General features: G+C 45.9%; 1 protein-coding gene across 1 annotated transcript; it reads right to left on the bottom strand.

Annotated features, from left to right (window-relative positions):
* Positions 1-2,142: 2,142 nt before the first annotated feature.
* On the bottom strand, positions 2,143-14,327 carry LOC129127206 (cytochrome P450 3A9-like). The gene is made up of 13 exons (XM_054643678.2): positions 14,207-14,327; positions 11,556-11,649; positions 9,492-9,544; positions 8,281-8,380; positions 7,609-7,722; positions 7,244-7,332; positions 6,454-6,602; positions 5,474-5,601; positions 4,725-4,809; positions 4,223-4,383; positions 3,576-3,802; positions 2,602-2,764; positions 2,143-2,476 (listed from the first exon to the last, which is right to left on the bottom strand). Exons 1-13 carry the CDS (start codon positions 14,275-14,277, stop codon positions 2,384-2,386), a joined length of 1,527 nt encoding a protein of 508 aa, XP_054499653.2. The 5' UTR covers positions 14,278-14,327; the 3' UTR covers positions 2,143-2,383.
* Between the last annotated feature and the right edge of the window lie 499 nt (positions 14,328-14,826).

Genomic DNA, 14,826 nt, shown 5'->3' with positions numbered 1-14,826 from the left:
TCACATTTTTCACATTTGGAAGAATGATCTGTACAGTTGCACTTAATGACTTCATTCCCAGAGAGCCCCGTGCAGGGAAGGAACTTCCAGGCTTGGGGTGTGGCTGGATTAACCCTTTGTGCTTCTGGCAAAGGCACCTGGGTTTGCTCATCAGATGCCAAAACAATTTTTCATCACTTCAGAGCAGCTCTCTGGCACGTAAGTGATGTGCTGCTTTCATGACAGTTTCCTCTTTCTTTCTCTTAACCTGAGTTAGTTTTGCCTGGCACTGGATTTTCTACAGAAAAAAATGCCTTTTTTAAACTGATTTGTCCATGCTTTGCCCTCTGCCCATCAGAGCCAGACAGGCCCAGCTCTTCCAGGGATGGTTTCTAACCCCTGGTAAGAGATGGGGAACAGATTAAACTGAGGCAGGGCCTCATTGGCAGCACTCCTCAGAGCCTTGCTGTGTACACAGCACAACCCAAACAGTCTATCACAGATGATGAATCAGAAGGGAGCACTATAATTGTTTTATCTGCCTTTTGGGACAGCACAAGCTGCTTTCTCTTGAATTAGAGCCTGGTGAATGTCGCTGTATCTTCCAGAAAAATGGACAGCTTTGATTTGGGGATTTCCAGGGATGAGGAATCCACTGTGCTGTTGCCTGTCCACTCCCAAACTACTGAATATTCACTGGTAAAAAATGGACCTGAAATGTTGAATAAATTTATGCTATGTGGGATGGCAGCATTTGGGTCATGTTGCAGTTTTGTGCAAGTTTTGTGCTAGACTAAAGAGAAAAGCACATTGCCCCAGGAGAAAATTACAGACCATGATGCAGCAAATAATGCCTTGGAATGAAGGGGGCCAGGAGAAAGTTTCAGGATGACTTGATTTGATTTGCAGCTCTTTATCGGTGAAATTTCACCTTATTTGCAGGAGGAATGATGAGGAGGACTCCATGATATCAGAAGGCCAATTAATTACTTTATTATACTATATTATTCTATACTATATTGCACTATATTATACTACATCAAAACTGAAACTGAACAAGAACTCAGCTGAGCAAAATCTCGTGACTTTCTCCTGACCAACAGTCTGGACACGTGCTTGGCTCTGATAGGCCAAAGAAACAGAACACGTCACTGTGGGTAAACAACCTCCACATTGTATTCTACTTTGGCACAACACAACAGCAGCAAATGAGATTGGAATTGTTTTCATCATTCTTTTCTCTGCTTCTCTCAGGTTCAGAGGATGTGAATCCCACAGCTCCTGTAGAAACCTTTCCCACTTCACTACTGTCTGTTTTGGTTGGTAGGTGTCAAGACCAGCACAATTTACTGGGGTGAACTGGGGTGGGAAACCCGGATCTGGGAGAACCTCCCACCTGCTTTTGGATATTCCGTGTTTAAATGGCCAGGGATGGCATGAGCCACTGGGTCAGAGCATCCTGTTGATGACAGGAGCAGCTCAAAGCACCTAAAACCCCACCACAAGCAATGACTAAACCCCATCCATGGCTCTGGGAGGAAAGGCTCAGCTCCAGGCTGTGTGCAGACCATTCCTCCAGGAGCACTGGCCCTCCTGAAGGGCTGTCCTCTCCTCCTGGGAGCTGCTGCTCTCTCTAATCCATCCTCTGTCAATCCAGCATGGGAGAGGGTTGGCCAGGGCTGAACTGAAGGCACCCTCTTAATCAAAGTAAGAGGTGGGAGCTGGAGTGTTTGCAAAATACTGTACAAATGGGAGGGTTTGATGGTGTTAAATGAAGGATCAGATTCATTAAATTAAGTGGAAAGCAATGTACATGGATGATTTCAAGGGTTGAGGCTGAATACGGGTTTTATATAGGAAGTGATCAGCCACTATACACGACACAGAGCAGCTCTCAAACATTTTTAATGACAGTATTTGTACACACTTTAGTTTAATTAACACATGGCACAGGAGAGGGTTGGTAACTAGGATATGTAGTCCACACCAGTCGTCTCAATCAGAATACATGAAATTTCAAGCATCAATACAACCAGAAGAACAGTACCTGTCCCTGCCCAGTGAGGTCTGGCAATTTGAATTTCCATCACACCTTGTGCTTTTTGGATGTGGCAGTAATTCCTTCCCTCCAGATGGAGAAGTCCCTTTAGAAGTTGATGATCAGATTCTCATTTGGATTTATTTCTTGTTTTGCAATCAAAATTGAGGGGACTGTGTATTGTCACTGCCCAGTGGTCCATGTCACCTTTCTGACAGTTATGTTTATTAGTAAATATGTAGTAATTGCTTCCAGAATTAACTGGAGCTGCTCTTCTGTGTCTGTCTGTGTAGGAGAGATTTCCTGTGATGTGTGATCCCTTTGTTAGCATGGCAGTCCCTGTGTGTTGGGGGCTGTGGCTGGGTTTCAGTTCTTGGCAGGCTCAGTCCGGGGCACCAATTTCAGAATAATCGGCTTCTCTGGTGTTAGGAGCCCCACTGAACTCAGCTTGATTGGGATCTGCAACAATGAGATGGATAAGTTAAACATGCAGGGATGAGAGGTTCAGGCACAGCTGCATCTGCAGTGCCTGGAAGTGTGAAATGTCTGGCCTTGGCACCCGGCTCCCTCCACGTGCCCCTCACCTGAGTCTCTTTGCAGGTCTGGAAGGTGAAATGCTGCAGCAGGGAGACGATGGCGACTTTCAGAATCAGGAGAGCAAACCTCATCCCAATGCAGTTTCTGGGCCCAGCCCCAAAGGGCAGGTATGTGTATGGGTCTATGGACTCCTTGTTCTCCTTATTGAACCTGGAGGATGGTTGGGGAAAAGAAATGAAGGCAGCAAAACCACAAAACCTACACATCTTATTTATCCTGGGATCTCTCACTGCTGCCCTGCCCTGGTTTGGGTTTTTCCTAAAGTGTCTCAGGCTACCCCTGAAATTGAGTGCTGTGACCAAGCCCTTGTCAGAGACAGGATGGGGTCCCACCTGAGGGTTTAATTTTAATTCTCTCCATCCAGATTAGTGGAAGTGGGAAGTAAAGTGAAAATCCAGGCAGCATCCTCTCCCACAGAGACAGATATTTCCTGTCTGTGGTATTTAGAGAGAGAAGAACCAGAAGTTGTCTTGGTTTGGAGCAGCCTATGGCTTCAGTTTCTCTGGGAATGGGAAGTAGATATCAATTACGAAAATAACCAGCTAGGGAAGGTTATCCTTGAAAACAAGGAGGGAAAGCAATTCTGGAAGGATCAAATCTGGCATATTTAGTAGAAGCTTGTTTGTAAGGAACAGGTTCAACAAGAAGGATTATACAGAGGATGGCCAGCAGTTACAAAACCTCCAAATTTACCCACTCTCAGGAAGCTTAAAAACTGGGTACAAGATCCTGCAAGTATCAGTGCTATTCTCCCAAGAAGATTATGTTGTTTGAAACCCTGCTTTAAGCACAAAGCTCAATTTCCTTTTAAAATGACATTCCCACGAGCCTGCAATTTCTCATCCGTATTGTTTGTAAAAAGATAGGAAGAACACCATTAGGAAGCTAATCAGAGATTAATGCTTAATTACTGAGGAAAAAGCAGAGTGATATTTCTTCCCTTTCATTAAGCTTTTTGTACCTTTCTGGCCTGAACTCATCTGGGTTGGGCCAGTACTCGGGGTCGCGGTGCAGGACGTAGGGTGGGATTGTGACCACGACTCCTTTGGGAATGGTCACTCCATTTATCTCCACGTCTTTCTTGCAGGTTCTCTCAATCCGCCCCCCGAGGGGATAGACCCTGAGGGTTTCATTCACTGTCATGTCAAGATATTCCAATTTCATAATTGCTTCGTACGTGAGAGGAGCCTGCAGGACAACACAAGGAAGGTGACCAGGCATGTTGGCATCAGAACTGGATTGTCCTAAAATGACTGTAGGAACAATAGTATCCTCAACCCCCACTGCCCCAAATTTGACTCAGACTCGCTGAAGAACAAAATGTAAGGTAGAAATTGAGCAATTGGCTTCATTTTTCCACCTCTGAGTCATGGAAATGCTTGGAAATCCATGTACTCTTCTGCAGAGTGTGGCAAATGGCAGTTGGGGTGGCTGGAAGGTTCCAGCTGCCAAAAGAAAACCACTGTAGGGCTGAGTTGTCTGAGTGTCTGTCTGCCAGATCTCTAGCTCCTAAACACCATGGATTTTCCAAGAGATGTCTCATTGCCCTGACTGAACCAGGAGGCCTGCAGGGTCAGAGTCCTCCCCATCACTCAGGGTCCTCCTTACCTTGTTGGGCAGGACTGTGTCAATCTCCTGCAGCACCTTTTCCTGCACATCAGGGTGCATGGCCAGCTCATAGGCCAGGAAACCTAAGGTGTTGCTGGTGGGTTCATACCCAGCAAAGATGAAGATGAATGCCTGGGCCAGGACCTCTATGTCGGTCAGGGCTGTGGGGAGAGGAGAAAAGCAGTGTTGGCTGATGGTCTCAGCAAGGAGCAGGCAGCAGGTGGTGTTGAGGCAGGTTTGTTGCAGTTGTTTGCTGATAACGCTTTCATAACTGCTCTACCTGCCTGGAAAAATCCATTTGATAGAGGAGGCAGGTGATTTCCTGGGCATAAATAACTGACATGGCAGTCCTGCTCCTGGGATCTTAATACCTAGTGCTGCTACCAGGAGACAGAGCTCCATCTGGAGCTGGGTGGTGAAGCTGATGGTGACACAAACACCTCTCCCTATTCTCCTCACTCCCACAGCCCTGTGCCCATGATGGGGATTTGGCTGTTGTTACCTTTATGTGAGTGATTTGCTTCATTCTTCTCCTGGCTGGCTGAGCGCTGGGATTCGATCATCAGCTGCAGGAAATCTACCCTGCCCTGGGAGGGAAAGCAGGAGAGTCTCTTTGGTGACAGCTTCATTGGATGGCTTAGATAAGCAGATTTCACAGCCTAAGCACAAGTTTTAGACTGAGAGCATCCCCAAAATGCACACAACTTCCTTATTGAGAAATGTAACATTTGCTTTTTATTTTGGAAACCTGTCTGTACTGTCCATTAAGCCACTGGGTGGGAGAGCAGTGTCTTGAATGAATTTGGGTAAAGGGATCCAAACTCTAAAAGGCAGAATTTTGTCAGGAAGCAAGCTGCAGTTTTTGAAAAGCAAGAGGGGAAGGCACAACCCTAAAGGTGATTTTGCTACTCATGTGCTGCTTACTCTGCACTTGCTCATCCTCTGCCTAATCTTCTTCAGGGAGTCCCTCCCTCTCTCATTACAAGTGCTGCAGACTGAGGTTAGTCCAATTCTGCTGAGCCTTTATCTGGATTTAGCTTCAGATCACGGATGTACAAAGTCCTCCTGATTCTCTGCCAGGACGGGTCAGGTGGGGCTTTTCTGACAGTATTAAAATGAAGTGTTTACACTTGAGTAGGCTCAGGGTTTTGTTGAGTCATTGTACTTTGGCTTCACCTTTGATATCATCACCCTAATTATATCTCACTTCAGTGTTCTTTCTGCCACAATTGCTCTCAAATTCCTACTCACCTTGTGAGCCTCCTTTTCACGATCCTGCTTAATTTTGGCAAGGGATCTCATGAAAAAATCTACAGCATCATTGGGGAAGATATTTACGTTCATCTTGGCCATGACAGGAATAAGGAATGGGAAGGCAACTGAAAAATAAATATAAAATTAAATTGCACTCTTTAAAAAAAACCCTCCTGATAGCTGTGGATGCTACTGGGAATTTATTTCCTTTTTAAATTTCTTTAGATGAGAAAAGCATACACTTTGCCTTTTTTCCCTCTGTTTCATTCCCTTGGAATAGTTTTTGCATCACATGGGCACAACCAAGCTGGGTATAATCATTCATTTAAGAGAAGACCAAGGCATATTCCACCTCCTATTTCTAAAGCTCTGATTTCTAAGGTCTGGACACAACAGGCATATTTCTCTTGTGGCTCACAAGAGAAATACTGAAAATTCTGAGTTCTTTGTTCAGGCTGAGCTGTTCACTGCCTTGCTGTGATCATGCAAACATTTTCAAGTCCCTTTCAAGGCTTTTCCTTCCTCATAGAAACTGGATCTTCATACTCTCTATAGTTTCATGAAATCTACAGCACCAGAATCTCCTCTGTGGACAGATCCAAACTTTCCCTGGGTTTCAGCAAGGTATCTGACATTAATTTAAGGTCTATTGCTGCTAAGCTATTGCACTGGAGGAAATTGCATCTAATTACAGTCCCCACTAAGCACTCACTTCCAGAAAATGCATTTCAGATAGCAGTGCTCTCCTCAAGCCTCACTTGCTTTTCAACCTTTAAATAATTTCCCAGCACTTTACTGGATATTTCTGGGTGGTTCATAAGTTTCTTGCACTGGGGATACCAAAGGTGGAGGAAGCTTTTACCCATCTCATCCCCAGGATTTCAGCATGAAGCTCACAATGAGGAACTGATGAGACAAGGGGCAGCAATTCATTCCTAGCAAGGGAAGTTATCCAAGCAAAACCTGGAGTCACTTACATGACAAGAGGAAGACTGGGTTAAAAAAGTCAAACTTGACCAGTTTCTTCATCTCTCTGACAAAGGGGTCCTTGGGGTTGTTCATGGAGTCAATGTTCACACCAAAGGAAGTGCTGGTGACCACATCCATGCTGTAGCTCCCAAAGATGCTGATGGAAAGTAGAAAAACATAGACTGTGGTTAAATATTTGGACTCAATGAATGTATTTTTTTCCTCATGTCTATGTGACACTCAAATATAAAGTCTCAGAAGACCTCCTGCCTTAGGTTGGAAGAGAAAATTGGCTATGTGGCACTGAACAGCACTTCTAGAGAAGGGGATAGATTTTTAGAGAGCTTTTGTTTCAAGACTGCACAGGTTTTGAAGTCAGACAGCTTTTTCCAAGGATTTTACAACAACATGGAATGGGTTGGTGGAAGGACAGCATGTGAAATTTAGCATTTAACCTCTTGAGGAGGGGTGGCAGCACACCTTGCCTCAAACAAGCCCTGGGAGTGGTCTAGTTCCACCCAGCACAGCCCCCTCTTCCAAGCTTGGGATGGGACATCTTGGATCTCTGGATTCACAAAGCTATGCTGGAGCACTTTCCTTCCTACATACCTCTGGGAAGTTTCCTAACATCCAAATGAAATTTTCCCCTTTTAAATTTCCAGTCAGGCTTTCAGTAAGTCCCATTCCTCCTTTCAGAGCCCTGACTGACCCAGGGAAAGATCTGCATTGCTGGTAGCCAATGAACCACAGCACTTTTAACAAGGTTTGCTCTGCCTGCTGCTCTTAGCAGCTACTTACTCCTTTACAGATATTGAGCTGTTCTCTTTCACTTGCTTTTGAACATTCTTCACCAAAGCTTCCCCATAGTGCTTCATTATAGGGAACATCTGTAACACAAACCAGGCATGGTCACTTCAGGACAATACATTTTACTCCTTTACACAGGCTCATGGAGACTACAGGGAGTGTCATGAATATTTACAAATAAAATCTCTCTGCTCAGGATTTATTTTAAGAGTTTTCTGGTTTCAGTTAGGCATTAGTCAAAAAGGCCAGCTTAGTTGCCGGGCTCTGACTAAAGAAATCAGACCCCTGTGATAATCTCAGCCTGAAAACACTGCTTACTGACTCTGATTTAGTCTGTACCTGCCCCTCTGGTTTACCTCCTTCAGTTTCCCACTGGTGAAGGTTGGAGAGAGCACAGTACGGAGCCTTTTCCAGTGGTCATCTTCAGCTAATGAGATGGCATTGGTCAGTACCCCGGCCAGGTCCGCGCGCTGCAGGGGCAAACAGGCAGAGTTAACCCCAGGAAAGAGAGCAGCCTCCTTGCAGGGGTGCAATGTGGCACACAAGCCCCTGCCCGGGCTCTTCCAGTGGCATTGCTGCTGGCAGCAGGCTGTGGCCTGACAAACAGCCTCTCTCAAGGCACACATCCATAAATAAACTCCTTTCCTACACTAAACCAACAGTGAGATGCTATTCCCAGCCCCAGCACAAGTCCAACACCTGCATGTCTGTGTGTACCCGCCATGTCCCATCCCTGCATCCCAGCTGGTGGCACGTGTGTACCCTTATAGATTCCTGCACGCTCCCACAGACCCAAATCCATCCATATATGCATAAGTATGTAATAGGTGTGAGAACAGACTTGGTCTGCTCCCTCTGCCAGCCCGTGTGTGCAGTTCAGGCTGTAAGGCAGGGGAACAGTGACGTGCAGTGGTTGTGTTCAGCAATCCCTGTAGTGCAGCCACTGGTTCCCAAAGCATGCTTGGCATGCCTGTCTCCCCCTGCACTTTTCTGGACTCTGTGGTCGATCACAGCACTTGTGCTCTTACCCTGCGGTTGGTGAAGGTGGTGTAACAATCTTTAACCAGCACAGATTTGATGATCTGGGGGTCTGTGACAGCCAGCGTGGGCTGTCTGCCATCGTAAATCCTGGTGGGGGGAGAAGAGAACCAGGTAAATAACTGCAGATAATTTAAGTGTAAGGCTTGGCTGATGCCCACGAAATGCCCATGTGTTGATCTAATGTTCTTCCATCAGCAGCCTTGTTGCTCTGTTGTCTGAGTACAAAATTGTAGAAAGTAGAGATGGAAAAGGACTCCTAGACCTTTTCCCATCTGGTTTTGGAAATGGTAAAGGGGGATATACACACTCCAAATTCACTGGGAAATGAGCAGAGCTCAGTTGCTCAAAGGACCAGATACTAAATGAAGCAAGTGTCTTCACTTCCTCCCCTGACTCTCTGTGTTTTTCCAGGCACTTAAGCACATTACAGTATTAGAAGGAAACTTGTTCGACCCCTTTCAGGCTCTTGAGTTGGATGTCTGGAGACTTGGGCTGACAGCACTGAGACATCCTTGGAGATGAAACTCAGTCCTTGGTTTTGTCTTTTTAAGCTGCCAGTTCTGAAGGCTTTCCTGGAACAGATGTAGATTAAGCTGAGCTGTGCTCTCTACCCATTTGTGCAAACATATATTTTCCAGACTCCATTTCTTAAAGCTGCTGTAGGGACCAGCGGATGCATCATGCAGGATATGCAAGGTTGTAGCCTAAGTTATAACAACTGTGATGAAAGCTATGGGAGGAGGTGTCTAGAACAGAAGAGCCATAACTGCAGCAGCTCCTGCTGCAGCAGGTGGGGATCAGCAGCACAAGGATTCTTTGGATCAGCTCCAAAGGGAGTCACTCACATTCCTTTGCTGTTGGTAAACCAGAGGAACCCAACCTCCCAGTTCCAGATCCTGCTGAAGTAAATAGTTCTGCTGATGATTTTGTTAGGGGCAGGTGAGGGCCTTTTGTTACCAGATTTAAACTGCTTTTCACAGCACTGGTCAAAATAGTTTCTGTATGATGTGACAGTGTCACAGCTCTGTGTCACCAGGCTCCAAGTAAGCCACCTGCAGCACCCTGTCACTGCTGCTCTCATCCTGTTGGGACTGTCAGGGCTGCAGGTGGAGCAAAGGGAGCTTTCCTAATGAACGTGTTCTTCCATTTGTGCAGATTCTAGTTTTACTCTCCGAAGAGATCAGTGGCTCGTACTCACCCCCAGATTTTCCCGTATTTCTTGAAACATTCTGTGTCAAATTCCAGGAAACCCTGTGGAATGCAATTTAAAAATTGTATTGGGTTATCCTGGACTGAAAAAGACCCACAAGGACCATCCAAGTCCAACTCCTGGACCTGCACAGGTCAGCCCCAAAAATCCCACCGTGTGTGAGAGTGTTGTCTGAATGCTCCTTGAGATCTGGCAGTGTTGGTGCTGAGTTCTCTGAGAGAGGATGCATGGAAGGGAAGATGTTGGACATGGTGGGTGGGGAGGAAAAGCCTTAAACTAATGTTCAGAGCTGCTTTATGAGCAGCCAAAACCACGATGAGGCGTGAATGTGCACTGTGCTTTGAGGGAGCTCTTGGCCAGGGCGCTGGCAAAGGGCAGCTGGAAATCAGCCAGCCAGGAGTGCTCCTCTGGGGATGCCCCTTGGTCTGTGCTGCTGAGCCTTATCCCACACTGGTCTTTTGTAGTGGTTTTGCTTTGCCAATTTGAGATTTCCCAGCCAATGCACCAATTAGTCTGGTGGGTTCAGTGCTGACCAATCATCAGTGCACTCACTAGAATGCACTTCTTCATTTCCTGCTGTGAGGTAGGATTAGGAGAAATGCAAAGCAGGCTCAAAACTTTAAAAGCCTTTAAAAGAAAAAAATATTAACAGTAACTAAAAGAGTAATAAGAATAAGAATAAAACCTTCAGGACACTTCTCCTCCCCCTACAACCTTTCTTGACAACATAAAGAAACAAAAGAAACATAAAGAAACAAAAGAAACATAAAGAAACAAAACCTAAAATTTAAGTCAGTTTGCCACTTCTAGAATAGTCTTTTTTCAGTTCCCTTAGGGAAGAGAAGTCCCTCTTGTTAATGTTATGGAGATCTCTCCACAAGAAAATAGTTCTCTTGTGGCTTTTAACTTCCACAAACAGCAGCCACCTGGGGAAATCTGCAATCATGAAATCCCTCCCATTTTCCACAAGCTTTTCCCACAGCTGTGTTTATGGGCCATGTCAACTTCTGGGATACTGTTTTAGAGATGAGCTGTTCAAGGCAAAGGTTCTCATTATCTGTCTCTGAAATCATCTTCCTGGAGGCGCAGGATCTTCATCACTCTTCTCTCCTTCTCTGTTCAAACTTCTCATAGGATCACAGCTACTTTAACATCTGCTTACTTTAGCATGGAACCCTTTGCTCAATATCTACAATTCGAACACTTTCATGTCCCCATACTTTCATGCATTATAGGGAAAAAGAATCTTCCTCCATAGCTTTAAAGGAGGATTTCAGCCCTAAGATCAAGACATCTCCTCATCCCTCTCATGTGGGACTTGACTTCTTCTGTACTGACTTCAGTGTGCTCATGTTGTTCCTCTACACTGCCTGCATTTTGTTTCTTTCTCTAGGGAGGATTGAAGCACTGAGAGAGTTAATATCTCGCCCAGGGCCTGCAGATGGTCACACTGGGCTGGGCCCGGTAGTTTGTGGCAGGAACTGTGGCTGAGGGGGGCTAATGGCTTCTCCTCTCCCCAGCCCAGTCGTTTTGGGCAAATCCCAATGGTGGTAGAATCTTGGCCGAGCTGGCCGGGCCCAGGGCTGCTCCTGAGGCTGGCAGACCCGGCTGGGCCCTGGGGAGGCAGCCAGGCTGGGCCCAGTAGCAGCAAGATGTCAGAAATTGCAGCCATGGCCTGGCCCGGCCTCAGCCCCACACACCCTCCCCTCACCTGCCCGGCACCACAGGAATGGGGCCTGACCTGCAGCAGGGGCCGCCCAACCAGGCCTGGCCCCTGTTATCTCTTTGGTGACCAGACAAGAGTGAGTTCCCAGGTTTCTTTTGCCTTTAGCTTATGTTTTTCACAGAGGTGTGTACAGCTTTCCATTGGTTCAAACAGAGTGTCACTTAAACAGAAGCTTTGCATCACTTCTGTGAATGCCTCCCATGCAAACCCATCACACCTGTGCACAGGCCCTCCGTGACAGAGGAGCTGCATTTGGAGACAACTTATCAGCACTCTGTATCTGTTCAGCTACAGCTGTGCCAGCAAAGGCAGCTTCAGGCACTCACTTTGCGATATTCCAGGGATGTCCCAAAGAAAGGAAGAGGTCTTGGCCCAGGAATGCCCAACTTCTTGAACAGACCAAACGGCCAGATCCCATACCTGCGGGACAGAAAAGAGCAGTGTTACAGCACTGTGGCACTGGGATGTGAGCTCTCCTCAACCTCGACACTGCAGCAACATCCCCTGGGACATGAGGGACAGGAGGTTGAACCAAGTGGTGGAAAAAAAGCAAGTGAAAACTGCCCTGTAAAAAACTACTTGATAACCATGGTAAGGCTCACACAGAGCTTCAGAGGGATCCTTTTTTGTGTGAAAGCAATTGTTTCCACCAGACCACCTGTGGAGACAGCACCTGGAAATCTTGAGCAAAAGTCCTAAAAGGGGCTCATTTTCTACCAAAGGAGAGGCAGAAAACAGAGCTGGAAGAAGGAACACCAAGCTAACATGTTTGAATTGAAGAGAAATCAAAGCAATGCCAGGAATTATGTCCCAAACAGGGCCTTTTGTCAAACTGTACTTCAATTTCAGTAATTGTTCTCCTTCCCTTAGTCCAGCATTAGCTCAGTGGAAGCCTAGTCTTGATGGTTTTCTCTTTAGATTTTATTGACAGCCTTGCAAATTTCTTTCCTCTGAAGCACCCTTCCTGGCAGCTCTGAAGTTATTGCTCCTACCTTGGGGCTTTCTCTTTCTCAACAAGGGCCTGGGCTGCAGCCCTTTGAAGCTCGTCTTCGGCTATGTTGAAAGAGCTCCTCAAAATATTTGGTTTTAGTTAGTAGCTGCAGCTTCCCAAGTGAGCAGTTCATTGCAGAAAGGATGTAAAGCAGGGAAGGTTTGGCCAGGGGATGTTATCAGAGATCCTCTTCAGGTCACGAGGCAGCAGCTGCTCAGACAGGATCTTGGGGATGCTTATTTGAAAAGCCAAAATCTAGGTTGAGACATAGGGAGGGTCTCCCTTACAATTACCAATGCTTTTTTTAAATTCTCGGGAGCCCAAATGAGATCAGTGTCCCCCAGCACAGCATCTGCCAGAGCAAAAAGTCCAGATACCAACTTATGGTCCAAGCAGGACAGGTGAAAAATGAGGAGCTGGGTGTGTTCAGGTGAAAAAAGGATTCACACAACTCAGTCTGTCAATGTTTAACTTTTTTTTTGTCAAAGGTTAATTCGGTGCTAGGAATCAAATGATTGTGGATTCTCATTTGTAATGTTTATAGGTAGCCAAAGATGTCAGAAAATGTCAGGCAGGGCTGGTTACAAAGCCCAGAAATACTGTACGAAAACAGGCTTAGACCACTTGAAACATGGCCAGGAAAATGTAGTCTAACACTCCTACAAGTAAAATGTGTCAGGGTTTTCTGCAGACTGAAAAGTGTACATTCAGTGTAAAGCCAAAGAATAATCATTACTTCTTCCTACCATGGATGTGAATCAGAAATGGCTGAAGTTCCCTCATGTGTGAACTGGAACAGTGTTGCCCCAGCTGGACAAGAAGCATCTGAACAACCTCTCTGTGTCAATGGGCAGTGAAATTTATATTTTAGCTCTGATGTCAGAACACAGAGATCTGGGTTTAGTCCCTTTTGCCACAACAGAATTACAGGGGCCTGCAGAAGGCACAAGTCTGGTAAGCAGCAATCTCAGATAACCACAGAGTTACTGAAATAGGAGAGCTTGGGTCAAGATTCAGGGTGGCTTTTTTGGTTTTGTTAGTTTGGTTTGCTTTGGGGTTCAGTGAGGGTTTTTTGTTTTGTTTTGTTGGGTTTTTTTTGGTAAGAGCCAGCACCAAACAGGCCTTTCAGTGATCCAAATCACAGGAAAAATATGGCTAAAACTCTGAGCTTGCTGAGCTGCTGTGGCTGGAGCATTGCCAGGGCAGACAAATGGGCTGTGCTTGTGTGCACCACATCAGTCAGGGGTTTTTACCCAGCCCTGCCCTGCTGTAGTGCTGAATGACACCAGCAAAGCCAAGGACAGCATTTCCTCAGTAGCAGGGGTGCCCTGAAGCACTGGGGGTACATTTCTGTTGTGGGATTTTGTCTGGAAAGCCAGGAGCAGGTGGCTGACATTGCTCTGTGCTCCACTCCTTCCCCCAGCATGGGTAGCTGTGAGGAGGAACATGGGATGGAAATCAAACCTCTGCAAACGACCCCTCCTTGTCCAGGTGCCCCTGAGGAGAATCTTAGCTGGGCACCATGGAAGAAGTCAGGAGTAAAAACTGATCCTACAGATATTCTTCTCCTGGTGCTTTTCTGCTGCTCTCCACCTGTGCAGGAGGGTCATATTCTACTGGCTTGCCTGCAGAGCAGCCTCAGCCAGGGAGGCACAGCTGGATGTCTGTGAAAAATCACCTGATGGGTCAGGACCCTGACTGAAACCAGCACCCTGATGGTAACCAGTACCTGGCATTGTCATTATCCAATTATTTCTTTGATGCTGAGCAGTAATCTCATAACTGGATAGGAATACTCCAAACCTTGGAGCAAGATCACACACATGTTCAGTCTTTAGACTTCTCTGCTACATCCCAGAGCCTGGTTAGATGCTGGAAAAGTGGAAATCACATCTACTCTTCAGCAGATTAGTTGTATGAAAGTGAGCAATGGCAAAAAGAGAGAAATGGCAGGAGCAGAGAATCAATAAAGAATATTTTACTCACACTAGCAGGATGACCATGAAAAGAAGTACAAGGGCCCATGTTTCTGTAGAGAAAGAAGGCAGAAGGTTCATTTCAGTTCTTCTCTGATTGGCTCTGAGTTCTGCCTTGACGTGCTTGTCCCTCGTCAGTAGGAAATAGGAGTGTTTCACACTGTGCAGTCTTTTTTATCCAGTCATATGATTTAGGGGCCCTCCTTCTGTGACAAAGGAGGAGGAGTGGAAGGTAAAGGTAGAAAAGCCTACTAATCTGAAAAACACCATTCATGTGATAGACTGAACTGTCTAAGGTTCAAGTTATTTAATGCATGTGTTGCCAAACATTTCAGCTGGTTTCCCTGTTGTAAGTAATAACTGCCTTCCCATTGACTCATGCCCCTGGGCTCCTACACCAAACTAAATAAAAACAGGTTACAATGAAAAGGTAAATCCCATAGCAGGTGTCAGAGTTGGTTTACAAAAGGGAAAGAGAAGGGAAAAGGTTATTCACATATTGTATGACAAGAGCTTTTCTAGCAGATGAATCAACTTTGACAGAATTTAAGATTTTGTTTGAAATCTCTCTCTCTCTCTCTGTGTTGTGAAGTGCAAGTGCTGCCTGCGGTGAGTCAGAAGCAGCTTCTA

This window comes from Agelaius phoeniceus, chromosome 16 (genome assembly GCF_051311805.1).
Source record: "Agelaius phoeniceus isolate bAgePho1 chromosome 16, bAgePho1.hap1, whole genome shotgun sequence".
In the NCBI taxonomy this organism is placed as follows: Eukaryota; Metazoa; Chordata; class Aves; order Passeriformes; family Icteridae; genus Agelaius; species Agelaius phoeniceus.
This window is presented reverse-complemented; position numbering and strand designations above follow the sequence as displayed.